This window comes from Osmia bicornis, chromosome 5, assembly GCF_907164935.1.
Source record: "Osmia bicornis bicornis chromosome 5, iOsmBic2.1, whole genome shotgun sequence".
Classification (NCBI taxonomy): Eukaryota; Metazoa; Arthropoda; class Insecta; order Hymenoptera; family Megachilidae; genus Osmia; species Osmia bicornis.
In genome coordinates, this window is record NC_060220.1 from 9,296,601 (window position 1) to 9,308,056 (window position 11,456).

Here is an 11,456-nt window from a genome sequence, read left to right on the forward strand (position 1 = left end):
TCTATCTCGCCCTTCTTCTACCTCGACCCCGCCAATCGGGGGCCAAAGAATTTCTTCCTTTAATTGTCCTCCACCCCATGCGGCAGCACCAACTCTCACAGCCCAACCAACGGGCGGACGCGGTCGAAATATATACTACGGTTAGAGTAAGAAACCGGGACTCGAACGACTCCGGAAAGTAATCTGCCTAATTACCCAGCAAAAGATTCATTCCGGTACGAAGGATCGACGGTACGGAGAAGGCGACGCGGGTCGACTCGTAAAACGACCCAGGACTCTTCTCCGTCGACGTCTATCCGCGCGATTTTCTTCGCGACGCGCCGGCATCTCAGGCGCGACCGGATTTTAACCCTTTGCCAACCGTAACTTAACGCGAGAGACGAGCAAACTTATTTAAAGCTCTAGCAGCCTCCGACTTCCTCTTTGAAGCGAAAACCAAGCGACCGACGAATTTCGCTGGAGAAACTTGGGAGAAGATCTCTGTTCGTAATTCGTGTCTCTGATGGAATGCAGAAGCTCGAGGATTATCACGATAGGGTGGAGGTTCAAATTTCAGATTAACCCCCATGACTGGGATACAGTCACGACAATGCTAATACCATGTCCCCCTACATTCGCCTGGAAGGTACCAAGACTGGTACTACCAGCTTCACTACAAGACGGGACAATAAAAGTAGTCCCAAGATAGGACACAAGGGTGTTCCAGTGTCTGTCCACACGTGATAAAAATAATGTTCCTTCTTGGTGCAGGAAGTGCAGGGTGAGGAGAAAATATTCATAATGCTGGATTAAACGTGGAAGTGTTCTGGGGTGGACGACCAAACTAATCAAGAGTCCGCCCCATTTAATTCCCACCCTCCCTGTCTCGCTCTCAACCGTGGACCGTGAATGCTCTGCGTCCAACAGACGATTCTTACGCCTCGATTCTCCTTATTACCTTTTCTCCCTGCTACCCCTTTTATCTTCCTCCGCTACCCTTCCTTAGAGAACCTGCACCTATCCACCGCACAAACTTACTTTCTTCCCCCAGAATCATCGTCCATGTGTCGCCCGATGCTGCTGTTGTGAACAGAGAATTTGCTTATCGATTCCATCGAGGATCGATTAGCACTACGTAAAAGTAACGAATCAATGACCAGGATATGTCGCGGAAGGTTAGCACGCTTTTAATCCTAAAGTGGGCATACCTTCCGCTCTGCAGAATAAAGTTCTTATCTCTCGAGATACGTACAAGCAGAATTTCCTTTTCTTTCGCTACTATTACCAGAAGAAGAAACGGCAGGACGCGTGGCGCAAAAAGAGAATAACGACGTCTCCGAGTTGTTTCGGTTGACGAAAAACCAATACGATTCACGCTGCGTTAACGTCGAATCCATTCAGTGACGGGCACAACACAATCGAGGAAGAAAGTCGTTCGCTGACGTTCCACTTGTTTTCGAGCAATTTCACGTGTTCCCCGTGAACATCGCGGCGGCGTGAACCGACAGAAACGAGGACGTGCTGTTCGCGCGGCAATTTGTCAGTCGGGGAAACACAGCGGAGCAACAAAGAGTCGCGTCGAGCGAGAAACGTGTGGAAACGGGTAACAGAGAAAATAGTGGCACTGGCCAGACGTTTTTCTCTGTTACAAAAAAAATCGCGCGACAACGTCACAGCTGGATTAGACGAAGAGTGCTCTATGGCTGTTGCTTTGTAAAAACATAGAAGTATTTCAATTCATGCAAGATCTCTTCAAAAACACAGACCTGGAAGAGGAATCACCTAAACGGAGGTGTTAATTTAAGTAACCATCAAAGGACATAATTTACAAAATTCCAAACCAACCTTCCCATTCCCTCTGTCGAAAGAGGACCGCAAAAAACTTTGCAGCACCCCATCCGGTTGGAGCGCGATCGTCAGCGCGACATCACGTGCCGGTACCTTCTCGAAATCGTTAATCGCGTTTAATAGGCAGATTTACGGGTTTTTGCGAACTTGTCGCGTACCAGCTTCGTTACTCGACACGTTGTTTACGCGACCGCGTACCTCCACGGTCGTTTGTCAAGCGTTAAACACCGGTTACCCTCGGTGCATCTCCCATTTTCCACCCTATAGGCCGCGGGCGATAGTCGAGCCTCTCTTGATTAACGAGACACCCCATACATCCGGTGCGAGGCACCAGCAGGGGTAGCCTCGCATTGTTGCATTTCTGTTTTACTGCATATTGCCCGACGATCGTGCTGCCCTCTGTCTCTCGCTAACTACCATTTCCATCTTGGACCCGCATTCGCTATCCATTACCTATGTACAACCCAATTTCCTTTGATCTTCTCGATAGATCGGTAACATTGATCGATACTTTATGGCTCTGAGAGTCCAAGGAACGATGGCGACTAGTTATACAGATCCCAAATTAAACTTTGAAGAAATTATCGTCGGTTTGCGCGTTAAAAAGGCTGCCTTTTTCGAAGGCGATGATTTTTGGCCAACAACACCAGGGGAAATATTTGATAAAAGGCGCATCTAATCAAAGGGAACGAGGGAGGTTAGGGAAGAGGACGCGACCGAGTGGCAACGAAATCGCTTTCCTCGATTATCAGTCGTGTAACGACACGAAAAACTTTGCAAAATCGGGTTTTGTCGCATTCCTTGCACGCTCTGCCGTAGTCAGCCCGCGACCAGGACAGTCTTTTTTTTTTATCCGGCTGTATTTTCTTCGCATTTCTACCGTGCCAACCATTGCGCTAATGAACATATGAAAAAGCACGCTTCCGTTTAACCAGATAGCCGTATTGTCTCGTTTAATGATCCGTCAGCCACGGGTCGTTCCGCGAATCTGACTGTTGCCTTTCACAGCCCCGTTGATTTCCTTTCGAACGCGCGGCTCTCTCCGTCTTTCTATTTGGCTTCCTTTTAATTGTTACTTGTTAATAACATCCCAGGGGTGCTTAGCTGCATGTAACGATGGAATATAAAGGATCGATGTCGTGTTTACACGCGCTTTCATTATTCCTTCATTTTCATCAATCGACGACGTTACGGAAAGTCGGCCGATTGTGAAAGTTCCCGACGGCGATGACGAAAGGCCGAAAAATATTTTCGTTGTCGCTTCGTTGAAATCATTTTATAACCGAGTTGAAGCGGTATACCGCTCGATTTTACGACGGCGTTTATCACATTCTTACGTCAGCTTGGCATTTGAAAATGCCGAACTTTATCGTCGCGTTAAATCTAACTCTCGTGAAGGAAGAACACATAATCGGGTGTTGATCAGCGAATATCAAAGTATATTGTGAATAAATTATTCTTCTAACGAAGAACTACAAGGTTATAAATATTGTCTCGTTAATGAACGTCCAGCTTCGTAAAGGAACGTTCTCGGTGGAAATCATTGATTTTTCGAGGAATTTGAAAATCTGGGTCGACGTATGACACCCACACACTGTGGACCGACGTTTTTCTCCTATGAACCTGTTAGTCGATTGAAACTAAGTAACCTCGTTTAAAGTAAACCAGAACGACTCGCGCGACTCTGAATAATACTCGAGTGAAGAGCGATTAAAGGTTGGAGAGACGAACGCGAGCAAAGCTAATTAGCGGCTTCCGAAGCGGTCACCGTGTACCTTAAAAGGCAGGATACGACGGGACACGGTCGCTTGAACGAGGTATAGAATTGTGCTCCCGAAAGAATCAGAAAAACCGACCGGATTCTTAGCCGTAAAAATCATTTCGAGCAAAAGCATCATCGTTCTCGTTACGCTATTACGTCGAACTTTCTAAGACTCATTGAACAGAGTTATGTAGATTGAAATTTTAATTAATTTAAGCTAAATGTAAGAAACATTAATGATATTGCGGTAAAATAAAAACATATCAATAAATTGCATTAATCCATTCAATCAAAGTTAAATAAATTCAAACCGTGTCGAATTAAAGCGAATCGAGTCGAACTAATCCGAAGTATAGTACGAATAGATCCGAACATAATCGAAGCACGTCCAATCGAACCAAATCAATGTAAACTTAATCCTATGAAAGCGTAGTAATCGGATTAAAATCTAATGAAAATTTATTGCAACTAATCGAATAGGATTCAATTAAATTCAATGAATATAATAAACCGAATTAAAGTATAGCAAAATCTATACTATATATATAATCTAACCTAACCTGATGTAACCGAATTGAGCCGAAGTTAGCCGAAGCGTATCGAATCGAACCGATTCACATCGAAGTTAGTTATCAATGACAAAAAATACATATGCATATAGATAGGAAAAAAGAAATGATAAAAAGAAGGATATAACGACAAGTGAAACTCAGAGATCTGTTTCAGGGATACTTTGAAAGAAGAACGAGTTAGCAAGCGAGAGAACGGGTTGCAAACGGTGCCGGGACAAGAGGAACCAAAGGTCTTCAAGTTTTTGCTGGACCCGTACGAAACCTGCAACGCGGAGCGACATTCTTCTTCTCTTCTAACCCTTTCTGTTCTCGGTTCGATGAACGTGAAGAAATCGGCGTCGGTAGGCTGAACTTTTAGGGGCATACTTTTTCAGAAGCGGATAAAAGCGTTTGTCTTCGTCAAGCATCGCTGGCCAGATGCAAGTCGAACAATTACTTTCGGCCATTTTCTCTCCGAAAGGCATTCCGAGTCTCAAAACGTTGCGCAATATTTTCCACGAAAGCGTCGTCGAGTTATCGAACGGCTACTGTGCCCATCAACAATCCTCGTTCCTTTCCTCCCAGTATTCTGGCAAAAAGAAAAGGGAAAGGAAATGGAAACGACCATGATACCCCATTTTTATTTCCCTTCGTAATCTCGCCTCTCGATAATAACATGAGAATCAACTATGGTCAGTAGACTATAATCTTCCAGAAAACGTTCAAGAACCCGGATGATAAAAATACCAGGCAGATTCGGTAAAGATTAACCGCGAAGAACCGTGAAAGAACATCGGATAGAAACCCTTAATTTTGACGAACTCGACCGACTGTTTTTTAGAATAAATTTCCCTAACGAGCCACCTTTTCCATCGAAGATAATTCGCTCGTTACCAAGAAACCGGCGTCCTGATAACAGTGAAATTAAAACTGCCAGCGACAGATAAATGGTACGACTCGGCGTTCAGGTTTGACGATTCGCAAGGGACTGTATAGAGGGTGCAGTTGAATGTTATCGTTTCTTTAGTCCTTCGCAAGGTACGAATCGTATTTCATCGGACTTTAGTGTGACACGCAAGCTGTCCTTATGGACAGTCTACGAAGCATTGACGAAGGGAGCCCATAACGCCGGGCCGGTCGTCATCGTTGCAGTTGATTATACGTTCTGTAAAATCGCGCTGACGCGCGACAGCGCAGCCTCGTGTACGCACACCTGTAGGAGAGCTTAATGATCCTAACGAGTTGCCTTTGCTGCCGTAGACGCGGCAAACGATGTTAATCACGGTCACGCTTGCGTATGAAGCCTCTCGCCAGGAACAATGGGCCACTGCTGGCCGTGATTCCATAACGTTACGCTCCGTACACACACTGTTGTCTCTTTAACAAAGTGGCAAACACTCTTGGTCACCTGCGACTTTATACAGTGTCACACGTAGCAGCTCGATAATTTTCCATCCGCGTAATTCCTTTTTGGGAACGCCTAATGCACCTGTGCGCCCCTCTCGATAATTCCCTATTTATTAAAAAGGCCCTCCTCCACGAATTATTACTAAAACGAAATCGATTATTGCTTTCTAAAGATAACAGAAACAATCCGTAAACGTAACAAGGAACCTCCCATAGGTAGCTTCATGATTTAGAGGCACACGAACTGGACATTAATTAAGCGCGATACTCTAATAAAGTGAAAAGCAGGGGATACAAGGGATGCATCGGTCAGATACCGAAATGGGAATAGAAAGTTCATTGGTATCTGGGTTACCGATCTTCATTGTACGGTTAAATGCTAACTAAACTTTAAAGGCTGCCTCTCTGCTAGCCTGCTAAATTGGCTACACGGCTTTTGATAATAAGATCTCTAGCAATCCCAATAAGAAACACGTGTTCACGCCACGAGTTATGCTCGAAGCTTTTTCCAGCAGTCGATAATCAAACGCTGAGAAGAAATTCATTCGTTCTCTTTCTCTAACGTAGAGTGGAAGTTGTCCGATCAACTTTCTTAGCGTTTATTGGCAATTATCCAGCAACTTTGCGCGGCTCTTTGATATCCATGAACTAAACATTATTTTTCTAATATTTTCATATCTTCTTAAAAGAAATAAAATTAGTTTTTCGATGAAATATCAGATTGAGCATCGGATTGCGAGAAATAGGTAGCGAGATGATAAACGCGAGGATAGAGACTTTGTTGGAAAGCCGGCTTTGATCGCATCCACTGGACGACAGAGTGTGAGATAAGCTTTAATCCTTTGATTCCACCGGACTTTGATCGATACTCCACTATTGGGATCCGGTCGACCTCGATCGGTTCTTTCACGTCGCTGATACCGTATTTTTCAAGCTTCCAGAATTCCCTACACCCTCTTCAGGGAAACTACTTTGTTCCGGCAATGAATCGGCCATTGACGTGATCGTTTTCGTCGGACTTTAAAGCTTGAAACTGATACGACGTAAGTAGCATTTTGCCGTACCTTTGATGTCATGAAATCGTACCGGTCTCTCGTCGTAACGCGATAATCAGATACGAAAGAAAGCGGTAAACTTTCGAAGGGAATAACAAAATTGGCAGCAAAACTGCAGCCAAGCTCTGTGAACCTGCGAACCGACGCGATGGACCAAGTTTACACGAGGGGGGCCTCGGTATGTTAATTACAGACCAACATACGTCTCTCCCCTTCTCACCGTCTCATCTTTGGTGCTCGTACCCTCTCGCCCTCTCGTTCTTTCTCATCGGTTCGCTCGGTTGCCAGCCGATTCGTCTTGGAACAGCCCATCGCGGTGCTGGTTGCACGCAGGGCTCGCGTGAGACCGACAACGAGTCGACCCTACGACCCGAAGCCGAGAAACTTTCTTCCTTTTTGCCCTCTTTCGATCTTCCTGCCTTCGCTCCTAAGGCCACGGTTACACTTCGACCCCTCCTCATGCTCCTCCCCCCCAACCCTCAGGTTCACCGGAAATCGACCCTCGGTTATTTGCACAACATGCTCTTCCTCCGGCTCCAACACGTTCCTCAGTGTTCGTATAGAGAAGCAACATAGATTTCAGACGATTATAATTTCATTCTTAAATCCCCCCCTGAGGGTGGAACTCGAGGTACACCGGTATTTGAAAATATTCCCAGTGTTCATTTTGTTGAATAATTATTCGAATCATTTTAAATACGTACTGTTATGACACGCGTTATTTCTCCATTTATTTGGATTCATAAATTAAGCATCCACTTATCAAAAGACATCAGTTTATAGCCCAACAACATTATACGTTATCAAATCCAGTTTACGTAACATGTATCGTTATGCAAAGATTGGTCACCCTGTGAAACGACACGCTTCTTCGTTTTATCTACTGGTCGACCAACCTGGCAGCATATCTTGCTTCGCCGGTCTTCACGGCTCGGTTCGTGATAATTTTCCATCTTGAACATCTATTTTCTTTAGTTTTATTGGAATAAAGCTCGCCAAGTTTCACTGGTTCGTTCGTGCAGTTTACTATTGCTTTCTGACTGCTAAGCCGGGGAAAATCAAAGGATCGCGTGAGTCGAGATCGGGATCGTTTTATTAGTAATAAAGAAGTATTTATACGGCCATTGATCGTGCGATCGGTAATTTCTTTTGAAATCACTTCAGTATTGCTGGATAATGATAACTCAGCTCGAACGGTAATAGCAGCACGAGTCATTGATTTTCCTTTCGTTGGAAACGCATCATAGAATTTCGCTATCGCTCGAAGGATAAAAAAGCAACGCGATCGAAGGGTATCTTACCCGCCTGTTTATGTTTTCGTTTAAAAAACGCGCCAAATTCGAATCGCATCGCTTCGCTTCAGTGGACCCGCAACGGACCACAGATGGGTTAGTCGCATAATGTATAAGAAATGTTTTTGATCACTTACCTCCAAAAGTGAGGCACGTATCCTGCTGGGCATAAATCTCGACACTGACCACAGGGTGCACCTTGAAGAACGACATTACCGTGCGAGTAACTGTTAGGCTGGCCCTCTTGTCCGGGTGACAACATTCTGTAACAAATAACAACTGTATCGTTCTCTGATTCGTTTGCTACCTGTAATTACACGTACAACTTTGAAGCACCTAATTTTATTTCTTAATGGAAACTATAACGAAGAAAATTGAATTAATAACCTGGCTGTTATCAGTTTCCATCGTGTTCAAGAATGATATTACTTTTATTTTATGTCGCCATACATGTTTCCCATGATTTGTTGTTATACCTTGAATAAATTTTAACCTCACTCTGCGTTACTTTTTAACGTTCGAAGCCCACCATTTTCTGCCGGCCACAACAAGGTTATGTCGCGAGAATAATTAATTTAAGGCGCCAATTTAATAGGGGGGAACATGGGCGATTACAACCCGCTCGAATTAATAAAGGCAACCAGTAATTAACGGGCAATCGATGTCTCGTGTGGCATTGATCGTTGTCGATTAAGCGACACCACGTAATTACATGTTTTTTAAAATTGTGTTACACTAAAAATTCAGAGGTACTTACACCGGTCAGTTTCCATCATTCGTCCTTCTTTTTCCTCGCACCTTGATTATTCTTAAACGTTCCACTTTTCTTTCGCTTCTTCGTCGAGAACGCGTAATAACTATTTTCCCTCCGAATAATAATGGCGCCGTCGCGCATGCGCGGAAACGAAACAAAATACGATCTACAACCGGGTCGATAACTTATCCCACCGTTTAGCCGAAATTACTCCTACTTTTTTCACCGGTCGGTCACAGTCGATAAAACGAAATTGAAAATTGCTGGAGAAACCGCTTGGGATTATGAAATTAACCGAAAAGAAAATTTCCAAAGGGAACGAAAGAGATACTTTCGAACAAGAGGGTAACGTCGAAGGTCGATCACAACCACATACGGTAGACGTATCGGTGATTGGTACGAGAAGAAAAAGGAGGAACGAGAAATTTAACCACAACGCCATTATACGACCCCCAAAGTACAATAAGACAAGCTGAAGCGCGCGCAGACTTTTATGAAAGACCGTGACAGGAACTACAAGGTCGCCGCTCGTGGTCTTGCGACTGTCACGTGCCACGCTTTGTAAAATCGTGAAGGACAGAAAAACGATTAAGTTGTGCACGGTACGTGACATTTTATCCACTGATACAGTTGCAAAGTATTATTACGATAACAGGTTAAAGGTTGTATAGTATGTCTACCTATAAAGGTTATCCACTACTCGCTTTTATTTTGTACGTTTATAATCGTATCCTATTATGTATCATTACCCTGGAAATTTATTTCTCAACACCAGAGGAATACTGGCAAACGAACATTGCAATTTCCATCGGCGGGTAAATAGAGGACAATAATTAGTCTAAGTTGTCGTAATTGCTATCCACGGCCAGGCTAAACGAAATACGGAAAATAAGGAAAGTGGGCTACGGTCTGGTCGGTGTAGAAGAAATGCCCGCAGCTTGCTGTAATTAGTATCTTTTTGCGTCGTTAAAGTTAAGCGTCGCTAGCGTGCAACGACAACGACACAACGAACACACAGGTATGTTAATGGAAGCGATAGCAAGCGTGGTAGCGAAGTCCTTTACCCTCGGTGTTTTATAATTCGTGAAACGACCAATTAACATTCCCCGAAAATAGTAGGTGGTCCACCGCGGTTCTAAGCAGACCTCTTCGGTTACGCGTTTTCTACCCACCGAGTAAACACGAATAATCTTAATTGAAATCTACGTAAAACCGTAATACGCTTTCAGGACCGATATTCCATCCAGGCATTTTATGCCTTTCTTTGTCGTTAAGAGAATTCCCGAAATGCGACTAAAGAGCTACCGAAGGAGGATCGTAAATTTCCGTTGCCAATTGCTGGCTGAAATTCAACTTTGTTCTAATTGGAGTTCAAATGTACCTCCCTAACTACCTAAAGTTAAACTTTAAATGAAAATATATTAACTCTACCTATAGTAAACTTTGCGGAGGATCTTACATTTATTCTACACGGTCATGCCGATTCAAAGGTAAAGAACATAAAAGTAGCAGGACGTGTATGCACGAGGTACAGATGCAAGAGCTCGAGATTCAAGTCGGTTGAACTGGAACTTCTTCCGCGATGAAAGACACGTACATACACACAGAGTCACTGTTGCCCGCTGTATATTGCCTTGTGCACGGCAAGATCTTCGATCAAGAGCATGCGCACGTTCGTGCGCGAACGAACTGGCATCGCAACCGTATAACGTGCAACCAGCAAGAATACGGAACGCATACTACACACGTACCTGTTGCTTTCTCTCTACGACGGAGATGCTGAAACTACGATGCTCGGGATAGTTCGAGATGATCCGCGAGGTTTGCGAGAACGCAGTCCACGAATTCGCCGTTTGTTGTGTTAACGTCGTTACTCGCACGCCACCGATCTCGTAGCCTCTTCCGGTACTAAGGACAGCTGCGATTTCCCCGCGACTCGTATCGTTCTTCATACGCGAGGACACGGTAGCCAACGACGCTGTCTTCACTCGCGATTCAATGGACACGATTCCGGATGTTCCGCATCGTCGAACACGAATCACTTCTCGCGGCTCACTACGCGCCGCGTAATATCCCCTGCGTACCCTCTGGTCGTCGTTGAACTGGCACCACTTCACAGTTGCACCTGCACTTCCACTTGCACCGCACCGCGCGTGTAACAGCACGAAGTCGTGGCAGAAAGTCGTGGGGCCCCGGCTGATCACGGGGTACCGTCGTCTCGCCGTCTTATATCGTGTCGAGAGGACCGACGACGGTGGCATCCTCGCAGCATCACCGTACACTGCACTCGAGTCAAGCCGAACACTCGGCTCGCTCTCTCTTCCCTCTCGCTCTGTTTCTCTTTGCCCCACCGAGATTCCCTTTTTGCCTTTCCTTTTGATCGCTTTTTTTCTTCCTTCTTTCTCTTTCTATAGCATCATCACCACCGTCTAGTTGGGTGTTTCACAAAAAGATCGACAGCGCACCACTTTACGTTGACGGTATTCGGTAACTGTTCACGGTTCAACGATCGAGAAATTTGTCATAAAACATGCGTATCGTCGATAGTGGCACTAGTATCGCCGTTAGATCTGTCATGTCGAATGTCAAGGTTAGAAGAGATGAATAATAATGATGAAGAAACTTTTCTTTGAATCGATCGCATTCAAACGTAAAGCGTATAACCCTGTGACCGGTACGACCTACCCTCCCTCTGTGTCACAGAAAACGCACTATTGTTATTCGTCGAAAGCAAGCCGGAGAAGAATTACAACGTGAAGAAGACAGTTTGCGGTCGACTCTCGAATGGTACACGACTTGTCTCGGTAT

At 44.7% G+C, this 11,456-nt stretch overlaps 1 protein-coding gene across 2 annotated transcripts in view; it reads right to left on the reverse strand.

Annotated features, from left to right (window-relative positions):
- The window catches only part of LOC114872283 (prickle planar cell polarity protein 3-like), a 67,384-nt gene extending 56,450 nt beyond the window's left edge, over positions 1–10,934 (reverse strand). Inside the window, exons 1-2 of one of the 2 annotated variants that reach the window (XM_029179341.2) lie at positions 8,652–10,384; positions 8,032–8,157 (exon numbers count right to left, since the gene is read on the reverse strand). In XM_029179341.2, the coding sequence (XP_029035174.1) occupies positions 8,032–8,156 (125 nt within the window). In that variant the 5' untranslated portion in view covers position 8,157; positions 8,652–10,384. The other variant, XM_029179340.2, reaches the window with a different exon arrangement.
- Positions 10,935–11,456: the final 522 nt, after the last annotated feature.